This window comes from Polyodon spathula, chromosome 17 (assembly GCF_017654505.1).
Source record: "Polyodon spathula isolate WHYD16114869_AA chromosome 17, ASM1765450v1, whole genome shotgun sequence".
NCBI classification, from domain to species: Eukaryota; Metazoa; Chordata; class Actinopteri; order Acipenseriformes; family Polyodontidae; genus Polyodon; species Polyodon spathula.
This window is the reverse complement of record NC_054550.1, coordinates 10,126,302-10,140,309: the sequence shown is the minus strand read 5'-3', so window position 1 is coordinate 10,140,309 and position 14,008 is coordinate 10,126,302. Positions and strand designations below refer to the sequence as shown.

At 35.8% G+C, this 14,008-nt stretch overlaps 1 protein-coding gene across 1 annotated transcript in view; it reads right to left on the bottom strand.

Moving 5' to 3' along the window:
* The window catches only part of LOC121329766, an 11,329-nt gene extending 6,051 nt beyond the window's left edge, over window positions 1-5,278 (bottom strand). Inside the window, exons 1-4 of the mRNA XM_041275542.1 lie at window positions 5,129-5,278; window positions 4,424-4,625; window positions 1,579-1,727; window positions 512-691 (exon numbers count right to left, since the gene is read on the bottom strand). Coding sequence (XP_041131476.1) covers window positions 512-691; window positions 1,579-1,727; window positions 4,424-4,625; window positions 5,129-5,250 — 653 coding nt within the window. The 5' untranslated portion in view covers window positions 5,251-5,278. The remainder of the gene's footprint in view (window positions 1-511; window positions 692-1,578; window positions 1,728-4,423; window positions 4,626-5,128) is intronic.
* Window positions 5,279-14,008: the final 8,730 nt, after the last annotated feature.

Here is a 14,008-nt window from a genome sequence, read left to right as displayed (position 1 = left end):
ACAGGATCAGTGGGTAAATTATGTTTTTTATGACTGTTACATTGTTAAAAATAAGCAAAGAACCAAAACATCTTTAACACACAAAAAGGGGTCCCTGTGATCCTGCTAATGAACGGTAAGAAACTTAATTTCAAAGTCTTGGTTAGCACTCTCGTAAAAGCAGATACAAAACAGATACAGACATAAAACGAATGTCTCTGTAGGCAATGTATGTAGGCTAATCTGAACCAGTTCAGACTGGACGGAGTTAAAACCATTACCATACTAAAGAATGCCTTGCCTAGTCTTTGTTGAATGCTTTAATAGTCCCCAAACACATATTTGATCAAATCAGTAAAAATACCATTGGAATAAAAAACAGACATCTATAAATGTTTTTCTAACTTGAATATGCCAAGTTACTTAGAAGTTCTGACCTGCACTGAACTCTAATATACAGGGGCAGGTTGCTGGTTGGTATAGAGGTCGGTTCGGACTACTCGTGGTTGTACATAGCTCACAAAGGTCTTACATGGTCAAAGTGTCATTGGTTTGTGGTTTGAGACTGTCAAGTGTCTCGGGAACATTGCAGTCACTGCACAGGGTGATGAAGTGCTTCACATGCTCTCTGAGGTGTGTGGTCAACTGGAGCATGCGTCCGTGCTGCTGCCTGTCACTCTGTCGCTCTCTGGTGAGATCGGACAGGGTGCCTCTGAAACACAAGCAACAGGTTTGCTAAAGTGTAGCAAATAAAACATTCCTTACATTTCCCATGCCAGGGACACTGATTCACTATAGGGCTCAAATCTGGTTCTGCAAACTGATGGATAAGGGAACAGAAGCCAAAAGTCCTCCATTTTTGGTAAGGGTAATCTCTCAGGTGATTCATGATTAAATGGAGAGCCCAGTGCAGCTGGGACTAGTTTCTTGGGTATATAAGGGTGGGGATGTTCTATGTTTGTTGGTTCTGTTTGGGATGGAGGGATCAGTGTGTTGTTAAACCCTACAACTGATTGTAAGTTAAAATGGCACTATCTGTCGGGGTCAGGTCGGGGTTGGGGTCGGGGTCGGGGGACTGAGAGAAGGCAAACCACCTTCAGTGTTTAGTTCAGGGCTCTGAACATAGAGCTTGTGTTTTCTTTTGTGTTTATTTTTATTTGTTAGTTATAGGGACAGACAACCTTTGGAAAATATTGTAAATAAAAGTGCTCTAAGATGCTTAAACACATTCTTAACTCCAGTTGTGCTTTTTGATTACTTTATTTCTTCAAGGAGTAGCTCTGATATTTTGATATATTTTACTATAGACCTTGTTATGTAGACCTTTTTTTTTAACACAGGCTAGATCAACCACAGTGTTATTGTTTGTAAGAATCAACAGCATCTTATGAACACCTGCTCTGTACTTCCAACAATACAAAAGCAACTTGAACAGTGGAAATTCACTAGATGGCGCTGTAGCCTACAAATCTCAGCACAGTATTTGCAGAATGAATGCAAATATCATTAAAAAAGTGGATGATTATGAGAATGTAACTTTAAGCTACTTACTCTTTAAATAACGCATGATTTAAAGCTTTATATGGCAATTATAGTTACCTAACGTCTTCAAGAAGTGCAGCAAGACAAGTCTCTTTGAGTTCAGCTGTAGCTTCATTAGCTTGTCTATGCTTTTTGTAGACACCCCTGAAGGATGCAGGCAATGGCAATGGCTCAGATTCACTCTCAAAAGGGTAGGGTGTCTCCAGCTGTGGAAACAATGCAGTAAAAGCTACAAAAGGAATTCTGTTCACTTAACATAGTGGCTTTTGAGCTTAGCAGTTTTCAGAGTAAACCCTTTAACTTTGACCTGACTAAGGTTGGTGTAATTAGTGGGATACTGCCCAGTAGCTACCCGGAGGGCAACTATGGCACAGTTGCCTCATGTGGTATAGCATTAATGTAGTGAGGGGAGGGCTCTGCTTATTCTTATCTCAAGTGGATGACTACGCCAGTTAACTAAAACTGGAGGGTTAGCTCCTCTGGAACCAAGTTCCGCAATATAGTTCTTGAACTCCACTGTTCCCCACGCAAGCCCCTCACAAATAAATTAAAGCCCAGAGACTCGGAGTCAGGTGCTGCTCAAAAGAACAATTCATTTATTTACAACAGAATTATTTAATATTTAACATTTATTTAAAACACAACATAAAAAATATTGGCTGTACTTTAATCAACACGGGCGGCCCCCAACACAAGACAATAAATAACAGTACTGTGCAAAGAAACAAACAAACCACACCAATGTTGCTTAGGCAATGTCCCTTTCCACAATTAGAGGCAGTGCCACGTTGCTGCTGTTCGAGTCGGATTGATTAACCGCTATAACGGGCAATATCACAGGCAGCATTTTATTACCGTCCGGCCCACCCCTGTAACTATGGTAACATAGGCTACATTCAATTCAAAGAATATATTTTTTGTTGCATATTCTATGCATATATACTTAAGCAACAGAACCCGAAGAAGCAGTATTTACTGTCTCTCGTAAGGCTTGCTTCGTGCCGTTGAATGTCCCGAGCCAAAGGTAAAGCCTGCTTATGAGGGTTCTATTGCTATTAGAAAATGGATACGTTTAATAAATAAATATATAAATAAATAAATACAAACTTTTAAAGTTTTTCTGTTTGCTTTTCTTGTGATTTTATGAAGTACTCGTTTTTGTTGCTTATGAATACAAACGTCTTCCTTCAGTAATTTAGTAATTAAATATATCTAGTAGTCTACATGTGGTAATGCTGATTCTGCTGTTTGTTCATTAACTTGTTCTCAGTATGTTCATAAAGTTTATTCAAAGCCTCCTTCCTGGCTTTGTTAGTGTCAAAGGAGAGCATCGTCCTGTGTGTTACTGTTATATGCTGAAATAACGCTGCTGAAAGCAATCAGACTGCATCCAGTTGTTGGGTTTCTTATTGTTATTACTTTATTTGCCATACTAAATTTAAATAGGATTGAATGTATAGGACAGCGAGGAAGCAGACAGACAGAGAACATTCAGAGGGCGTGTAGTAGAACACATTTTCTTTCATCAAGCAGAAAAAAAAGGTAAAATACATGAATACCGTATTTACATATTTTCCAGCAGATCGATTTTGTAACAGTGATTAAACATAGTTTGAAAGATAACATTTGAGGTCCTTTACCAGAGATTAAGGACCTCGTATTGATCAATCAGGTTAAAGGAAATCTCTTCCATTTTCTAATAATAATTCTGACCAAAATATCTGAAATGTACAAAAACAGCCATGTTAGAATAAAAGGGTCGGGCGTTTAAAGTTATTTCCAAAATAAACCTTTATATGTGAGCCCTTAAATGCAGTGCCAAGTTAGTCCTGGTATAAAAATAAATAATGAGTTAAATTCAAGATGAACACTGTAAGAATGAAATTGCAACATCGCCCTTCAAGACCCAGTTCTCCATAAGCCAACAAATTGAATTATGTAGCATAATAAAAAGCCAGGCAGTCATTATAGAAATAATGTGGAGGGTAACAGAAAAATACTCAGTAATATGCAGACAAAGTTGTTTTTTTAGAAATGATTCTTTTCTAGGTTGCTCCAACATTGAGTAATCGTTTTCTAAAAAAATGCCGTTACCTGGCATTAAGCATGTCTGGAATGTGCACTGATGATGGCACTGTTAAAAGGTCACATGATTTCAGTGGAATGAGGAAGTATGTTCAGTCTGGCATGTAGGATTCTCTAGGCAAGCATAAAGCCACTGAAAGCCAGACAAACTTGGAGAAAAATGATAATAACTCAATATTTGAAGATACTCACTCTTTAAGAACACATAGCAGAGGACAATAAACATTATTCAATTGAAGATTATGCAAATTCACAGAGTAAAAATTGTTCAGTCATGTAAAAGTGCAGGTTCTCAGTAAAATTTGAGACATTTGAAATACTGTATTTGAGGTACTCATATGTAATTTATATGTGAGTCCTTGATATACAAATGTAGAAAATCAAATGTATTAGCTTATAGTAGTTGTAGCTGACTTCCATTAATTATATACTGTCATCTGGTACTATACTAGGCTTCTAGGAAATCTGTTACTCATTTTACCTCAACTGTGCCGTCAGGGTCAATGGTCTTACTGGCTGCAAAGTATGTCAATCATAAGAGGAAGCAGCTGTTTGGTTAATGAAGGAGAGAAAGCCCTAGAGGGGTGGGAACCATTTCATTCTCCAGGTGGAAGGACCATGACGGGATTTGTTTAACATAGTGTCGCACTAGTTGTCATTTTTTGGAACTACACATTTGAGATCTATATAGGAATGTGCATGGCATGGAATTATTTTGTTAACTACAATCACTTTAGATTTTTTATGTATTTTAAATTTCAGACAGTTTAATTTTATCTAGTTATAATGATTAACGTCAAAACGAGATTTGCCATACCTTTGTCTTTTTGTAAGTTTCCACATCAGGTTCAGATGTAGCCTTTGCTAAACTCAGAGTGGAAGGTGGCTTGGCTGTTTGGCTATCCTTTGATTGTAAGGATCCTTTGAGTTTAGTGGGAAGGTCTGTGTGTCCATAGGAGCGTCTCAGGATACCTCCAACTTCCAAACAGTCCAGGGAAGCAGGAGACAGGGTTCTTAACCTATTGGGAAAGAATGATTACGTAGAACATGAAAAATGAAAAATTGTGTATTTATAACATTGCAATCCCATAGAGGGGATCTGGTGTAAAAATAAAGACGAGTGAAAAGGAAGATACAGTTATACAAGCACTGAAGTCACTGCATTGGAATTATATAATTTTGATCCATTTCAACCTGCATGGTGCAGTGACATCATTGCATGGTAACAGTATCCATGGAGTTGAAATCACAATGAGAGTTGTGTTCAGTATGTTCTGTTCTGTTCACTACTAAAAGGCCACAGTGGCCTTGGAGAGAGTCCAATGAAGAGCAACCAGTCTAATTCGCCTTGAAATATTTTTTTTTACTGATAATATCTGCAGACTTCTAGTTGAAAGTCGCTGAATTTTTTTCTTGTAGTATTTCTAAATGTAGCACTATTAAATGTTTAATAGTTATGGATAACAGTTAATAAGTCAATAATAAATGCTGAGGATGTAGGTCCCTTTTGTTTGAAACATACCAGTGCAACACAGGTGCTGTCTCTTCATTATCCTGTGGAGTTTGTATTTCTCTGTCCTTCAAGTCATCCTTGCCTGCAGATAACATCCACTGAGCTGCTTGCCAAATCATTTTAACATGCATCTCTTTCACTGGTGCAGATCTTCCCTCCAGCTGTCTTAATTAAATCATAAAAAAAACAAAAAAATATGTGACCGTGGAGAAGGACGTGATTTCCTTCCACTCAATTAAAAAGTAACAGGAAACCCAAAGCAAAATTCCAGAACATCATTTGGCATTCTAAATTAAGGACAAAAACAGAGGTTAAATTAATTTGGTATATTGATTTTTTATTAGAGAGGAGAATCAGGATCCAACAGGATACTCCTCAATCACTAGAAATACTTACTGAAGAAGAAAGGTGATTGATAAACTGATAACTCACTATTTTCATAATTGGCTATAACATTTCAGTTTCTTCCTTCTTCAGATAGCATGGCAAGCGTAGCGAGGTAGACTGATATAACTGTGCAACCTTCAAACTTAAATAACAACACACGTCTACCTAGTTATTTCTCCCATGCTATCTCAATAAGAAGTAGTGTATCTATATGCTATCTCATAAGAAGTATATATATATATATATATATATTATATTATTATATATATATATATATATATATCTACAGCACCATACGTCGTAATAGATCGTGGTCTGATCCAATTTGCCTTGTTGCAGAGGTACGTACGGAATAAACGTACATCTGTGAACGGTGAAGGAAATAGGTCTCTTGAACAACCCAGAAAGGTTTTTGCTCTGAGGTGGGTAGTTTAGAGTATGTAATGGGTCAATTGCCCAATGTTATCCCTAGTTCGGGCTGTTTGTTGCCCCTGTCGTTTCTTTGTTTGTTCATCCTCCTACCTGCCTCCACCCAGCAGTGTGCCTTGTGTAGGGGGAAGGTGGCCCCAAGTGGCACTTGTCCTGCCCGCTAGCCGAGCCATTCTTAATCACTGTATTGCATTCATCTCAGCTCGGTCAGCATAGGGGCGGCTATCGAGCTCCAATGGATAAGGCCATGGGCCATATTATAATGTTAATGTATTATGTATCTGTCGGCTGTCATGTTCATGTCAGGCATAACTGTTTGCCAATTATTCATGTGCCATCAGGCACATCTTTCGCAACCAATAAATTGTTATTTTCTACTACTAAGTGGATGTCTTCTTTCTGAATAGGTCAATTCACCCCAGCAGTGTCTTTGAGGTCATCTGTTATAGATATAACCACTGTAATTCACAGCTATTCTGAAGCCTTTACACTTGAATTATGGGTTGTCTGACTGCAAGACAGTAGTTAATTTAGAAGTAGTTGAATCAAAGTGATTGAACATTGTGGGTACTTACAACAGTTGAGCCATTATCAGCTTGTTTTTAATAGAGATGTCTGTGCAGGCAGAAGCACGTTTGATTGTTTTCTTTAAGTCCCCGACAGAAGTAGATTTGTTGCTTGTTAACCTGTTGTTAAAAACAGAAAAATGCAGCCTTAAATGCAAAAAAAAATAAGGTTTGCAAATAAGTAATTATTTGACAAGAATATGAACAGTACATTATGTTAAATGTAGAAAAAAAATTAATGCTTTTTAATTTTTTTTTTTTTTACACGACACCCCATATATAAAGGAAGCAGTGTACACAATTACTGTAAAAATGGAAACAGCAGGGACTCAAACCCACTATTTCTACCTCTGTGCATTATAGCTAAAGCTGTATACTGCATGTGTCACTGAAGAATCTGCTTTTCAGTATGAATCGAAATATCTTACTTATCACACCATCTTACACACTACTGTTGCTGAAGTCTCATCAAATTACGTTATCTTTTATATCAAGCAACAAGAGCTTGTTTTTGATTGGATAACACTTATATTTCCAGTATGATTATTTAAGAAGGTTTTATTGGTTAATTGCATGTCTGGTTGATATGTAAAATAAATATTCCAGGCAATTTCGATAAAAGCAATGGCCAAGCGCTGTCTTTAGAAAAAGCACTGAAATGATTCTTTAAATTATAGATGCCCAATTAACCGAGAAAATAAAAAATGAAATTGCTTTATTTTGTATGTCAAAAGTCTATGAAATGTCATGACACATTTGCCTTCTCTGAGCATTAGTGCAATTGTCCACTTTAACAAATGCCTTCTCTCTGTAGGGGGCTGTCGTTACTCTCAATGTATTGAGTTGTGCAGATCTGTCAAGAGATGGCACTAAAGGGCACGAAGCGCTTCATGTGCTTCGGATCAGTGAATCTTTTTGTGAACCAAATGACTTCAGAGGATTCAGTGGTTCAGGAGGCTTCACTATGTAGGTCACCACGGTTTTCATCCACAGCATATGGAATGCAGTAGATTTAGAACTCTTTAAAACACCCTCTGGCCTTAACAGAGTTCTCAGAATCATGTCTAAAAATTAACTGTTGTTCAGTGTGGTATTTCTTACTGATTAATCTCTTAAATCCACTAGTGGCAGAGTACTGCATAGGTTAATGGTGACCCCCTGGTGTACCAAGTAAGACATGAATCTGAGAGCTCTGTGGAGGGTCATTGGTGCTTTAAACTCATTGAGATTTAAAAAGTCACAAGTGTGCGATGACTGAAATTAGAATATGACACAAAGTGATTCTAAACAACATTTATACATTAGTTAAGCTAACTCTAATATTTCATACCCATACCAACACAGTGACCTTTCAGAGAAGAAACTCAAGCATAGAGTTAGAACTCTGTATTTGTAATATAAAAGACTTTTAATTACTGTCTTGCTCTAGATTTTCCTGCAATGTTTGCCTGTTCATTGATGACAAATGTAAATATTATATACTTACTCATCTGTCTTATGCAGCTGTTTTTCTAGTCAGACCAACACAATAAATATTTAAGAAAATAGAGAAAATAAAAAGTAATTTTACAGTATATAATTGTAAAACTATAGCTAGGTCCCAAGAAACATGTTTCCGTTTTTTTTAGTCCAAAATCAATATAAAGTAGGCGTTGTCCCAAAAGCTTACAGCTTTTAATGAACACTTTTTCTTTCTCTGATAAAAATAAATAAATAAAACTTACCAATGAAGTCAGATTGAGAAGCAGATTCCTTACTGTTTTAATCTGTTTGATTGCCAAATAGTTCCTGAAGCAATAGTTTTCATTTTCTGAGAACTGCTTTTGGTACAGACTGCGTTGACAATGTAGATTTAGTCTTGATTTGCCTGTGTTTGGGAGTTCTGCATTGTGACGCAGCTAAATATAAGCATGAAGTAATAAGAGGGCATCATTTTGACTTTGTGACAAAGTCTCTCTGTTGTCACGGCAACCATAACATGTCAGTATGTAATTGCTGGAGGTTGGAGTGTTAACCATACTATTTTATTTAACAGTTGTCCTGTTTTATGATGATGTATTGTAAACCCTCATAAGTTAACCACTGTATTTACATTACTTTTCCCATGGTTAAATTGTGCATTTAATATACTTTACAGTATCTCACTGTTGTTTACAATGCTTTGCTGTGCTTATACTATGGCAATCTTGTATAAGGTAAAATTAAAGTAATTTTAAATTAATACAAAACTAAAACATAAATATTACTATAAATACTAAATAAGGTCTACTTTTTCATGGCAAAATATGTATTACTAAATATAAATTACTGAAGTATATACATTACTAAAGTTGGCTCTTTGAGAGAGAGAGAGAGACTGACTTCAAAAAAAATTGATCAAAACAATGAACAATACTCATACTGCTTTTACAATTATTGAGGTTTATGTAACACACCTGGGAGTATAAATCTATAATGCTGCTTCACTGATACTTAGTTCTTGTCATAAAACAACACTAGAACACTGAGTCATCTTCAAGCTCCCCAAGCAAGCCCCTTTACAGGTCAAACCTGTTCAGTGCGTCTACCTTGTCTCACCACTAGGGGTCAGCATTATCTCTTACAGAATTGTATCAGATATAGCAACATGTCACAACCAGTTTTCATTACACAAGTTGAATAACATTACTCATGTAAACGATTCATAACAAAATTCCAACCACAATACTGCTGTAAATCAAGTATCTAAGAATCAAACATAAACCATAGGTAATAGATTATCACCATTTTTTTTTTCTTTTTTTTTTTTGTATTTATATACTTTACACTGTAATGTTTACTCTGGTAACCCTTGTGTGTTTTGTGTGTATAAAGTACATTTTCAGACAAGTACAGTAAGCACTAGAATAAGAAGGTAAACACTGGCTGGGTTTCCACGCAGCTTCTCTCCGCCTTCATGATTTGTGATGTATCACGCACACACCACGCACATTCCACACGTTACGGAAAGCGCGCTAAAACATTGCACGTCTTTATAGGGTGGCTAGATCGCCTTCTCACGCTAAAATGCCGTAGAATTGAACAATGGAAACATGTCCGGAAGCTGTACCTTATGCTTAGGAGACTTCAGAAGTGAAAATCTTGTTTGTGACATTCTACTGTACCTAAAGGCCGTACCAAGCAACCCTTTATTATCTGAGAGCTGCTGGAAGTAGCCCTGATGGGCTTCTTTGACCAAATAGGAAAAAAATAAGCGTTTTTTTTTTTTTTACGTGACACGATTTATTCAATGTTTCAGATTATTGTCATTTGATAGCAGCTTGTAGTCGAGTCCTCAAATCTCGAGTCCTAGTCCTGAGAGTCCAGTCCGAGTCATCAGGGTCCGAATCCGATTCTGAGCCCTTGAAACAAACTCAAATCAATTTTCATTCAACTAGTGGTCGTAGTGGGGAAACAGTTTACCTAACGGATGCTGTCTGATATCCCTCGGGATAAATACACAAATAATAAAAAAATACAAATAAAGTTTTTTTATTTATTTTTTCTAGCTAGATTATTGTATCTGCATGATTTTTCAACTTGTCTATCACCCAATGTATTGCATATGATAAATTCAATTTAAAAACAGTATAACATACCAGATTTGAAAGGGCGCTTCCCAGCTTTCTTAGCAGGAGTTGTTAAGGCACGCGCAGTGCACTGAGTACCACTTTAACCTCTGACTAGAGCATCTACTTTGACTTCAATTGGGGTAAAATTTTTATTATTCGTTTTGCAAAACAGAACTTGCACTTTTAAGTCTGCAATACAATGATGTATTTACGAGATTGTGGTTCAGCTCATTTGATTTCAGATAATACATCTTTTCTCTTTTACACAAAAACATATTATATTTATGTATTTCCCCTATAAATAATAAAAGCATGAAGTTCACAAAGATAGATTTCCAGTTTGACGAATATACTTAAATACGAAAACCTGAAAAAAACAACAACAACAGCAAAAAAAAACCAAAAAAAAAAAAAACACCTGTTGGTTCCACGAATTTGTGCAAAAACACAAAGATGAGGTTAACACCAGCTTGCTGAAAGATTTACATAACGAAGTTCCATAAAGTCCCGGTTGACACACAGCACTGAGAAATGTGTTGAACTCGTATGGAACCCGATATCCTGGCTCATCAAGAACATAATATAAATTTGAAACCATATTCTACTAGTGAGAGAATTCAGATTAAACTTCTAAGAACAAAATTCAGTGGGAATCTTGGACGAGCAGTGCAGTCTGATTAGATTGATTTTGAAATCGTGCTTTTAAGAAAGCCCAAGTCACTTCAAAAATAGCCCAATTATTTGTTTTAACTGAAAGCAAGCTTATTATTAACACGTAGGCCTATACATTAAAAAAAAAAAAAAAAAAAAGCTTTTGTAACAAAAGATACCGTATATAAATTTGATAGAAACTACAAGCCCCAGTACAGCTCATCTAGACGTCACTGTCAACAAATGCGTATGGAAATACTAAAGGGACAAATTAACATTCATACCAGCAATCGAATTACAGCGTGATCCTTTTATTGACATACTAATGCTGGTACTGTATCCCAAACAATATTGCAAACATGAAAACAGTTTAATCTTTTAAAGTCATACCACCAATCTAATTACATTATCAACCCGCGACTCCTTAATATTTCCCACGGCTGCGTTTTTAAAGTAGCCCAATTCCGCTGGAAAACCGCGGACCTGGCAACACTGGAAAGGAGCCGTTTACTTGCACAAGTCATGACAGTTTTCCTCACAACGTATTTGCCGTACTTTTCAGGAAATGCGTTGCTATAACTATTCTGATTTAGGAAAAAAGAAGTCGGCCGTACCCAATAGATTACTCAATTCGTAGTCATTTTGGGGAGGGGATATTTAAATGTAAGTGTCTGCTTACTAAGTAGTAAAAGAACGACTCTGAATATCGTGAGGAGAGCTTCATGCGTTGCCACGAAGATAAAACAATTTAACAAGAGAAATAAATCCACGTGTTGTCGCTCACATTCTGAATTACGCCGCGCGTTAGCTACTTGTTTGTCTGGTTACCTTTCCAGCACACAAGCAAACACACACAATTATATAAAGTACAATTTCTACTAAGTACAAGTTTCACTACTTTTAACGTATATTTGTGAGTGTTTGTGGCACATCTAAAAGTTAAATCTCATTAACACTAGTACCGCTGTCCCGGGATAAAAGTGGATCGCAGTCTAGAATTTAAAGGGGAGGTTCCATGGTTTATAAGGTTTACGCATAGATCGCTGGACTGGTGCTACGTCTGGGGAATAAGTAGATCGGATATATTAGCAAAAAATAAATACTTTTAAAAGGATTTTGTGGACGTATTTGACACTGTAACGATAGATAAGATAATGCTGTAATATACGTTAACAGCACATACATAATTTAAAATGAGGTTTGTAATTGTAATGTGTATGTATGTTTAACAAACGTTATTGCAACTCGACGTTTTTTTTTCTAATTTAACTGTCATGTTGAGATCTAGTCTTTTATTTTTCTTTAAAACTAGGATGATAATGTTTAGTCTTTGTAAACTATGATAGTTACCGCTAGGCCTACTGACAAAATAATATAAGCAATACTAATAATACTGTATGATTGTATGTCATTAGAATATATTACTAAAACTTTTTAATTTCAATTAAAGATTGACAACATTTTGATGTGTAAAGCCTTTTGATAATATACAGTAAATAAATATTTACTACAGCGTATATCTGACTAAAAACGACATTTTTAAATACACACCGGCAGAGAAAGTTGACAAACGTTTAACACTTTAATCCAAGTACAAAGACATAACAGAAAACTTTGTATCACAAATATTTTACAGACAGAAAATAAATACATAAAACCAAGAAAGAGGTGTGTGAACACATTACCATACGATCTGGCAAATAAAATGATCAGACAGAAAATGCTGAGTGCAGTTAACTTTCCCTTTAATCAAATAGCTGCCGCGCCTTCCTTTTGTCTACTGCGCTTGCGTGATCTTCTTTTTTCCCCCAGACTACATTTTCCTAACGACACACATGTTTTTATTTTGAATATAACCTACAATATTCTATTTTTTAAAAATATATATCTCTGTTATTTCTACTGGACGTGGCAGCCACCAGTTCCTTCGTTTTACAAGGAATTCACCAGGGAAAATATCAGTAGGAGAGATTTCATATTGAAGCTAGTCACAGCGCTTCAGCAGAAATATTGTATAGATCAGAAAACTGCAAAGCTGCAGACTGCAACCTGGATTCTGTGCTGCGAGTGACACACACACAAGAGAAAAAAAATGTTACTTTTGTTTTAGATTAAAAACTACTTTTGTTTTTACAGTTTTGTATGTGCATAAACCTGTTTACACACTAGTTTATTTTGAAATGTATTAGCCTATAGTTTTTTTTTTTTTTTTTTTAAAGTAGTGCTTTATATGTGGTAAGTTAGAAAATAAATCATTTTATGTTTCATTTTTCATTTAAATACAGTGTTCCGGTTGGTTGTTTGGTTGGACAGAGGACAGGGTACTTTGCCATACATTGCTTGTGAAGGATGGCTTACTGTAGGTAACTATAGGAAACGACAACGCAAAGTATGCATTTACATACTCTACCAGCAAGCAACAGACTCACTGCTTATTGATTCTCAGGGAATCTCATGGGACAACAATAGCACCATATTATTTATTGTTACAATGGTGAGCGATTTTATTGCTCTTTATCTTTGTCTACTGTGTTGGTTTGTCTCAGAACAAATGTACTATTTCTTGTACCCACTATTAGGAAAAGAGTATTGCATATACGCTATAGACTAACCAAATCAAGGTACATTTGATTGTGGGTGACTTCCGTTTTTGCAATTATTCTAAGTTTAATGAGCTGTAACTTACACAAGAATGTATACAACCAATAATACGGTATATTAGCCATGGAATTAATTTAAGGTTTGTTTGTTTTTCCCCAAAAAGAAAACCAGTGTGTTCAGTTGTCATTTAATTATTGCTGTGTTTGTGTAACCCCTGATGAAACTGGAGTAGGCTTGCTTGGTTAGATAGTTTGAAAAGATTTACAATCTGCTGCATTGGCTGGATTTATAGTTTTATTTTTATTTTTTAATCTGACATATTTTGTATTTCCAATACAGAAATAACAACAAAACCAGGCATATATTTCAACAGCTTGAAAGAAAATGCATTAAAAAGCCTGTCTGTGCAAATGAGCCCTGTCTGATTGGTCGTTTATCTTTTTAGTTGTTTTTAATAAATAACAACAACAATTATTATTATTATTATTATTATTATTATTATTATTATTATTATTAGCAGCAGCAGATTTTTTAACACTATGTATACTTAACATAAACGTGTCAAGATAAAATATATAAAACCAGGCATTCAAACTAAAGCAATAACAAAATGTGGTCCCTCCACGGTACCTCTATGGTTACTATCAGTCACCGCCTGAGGCCAC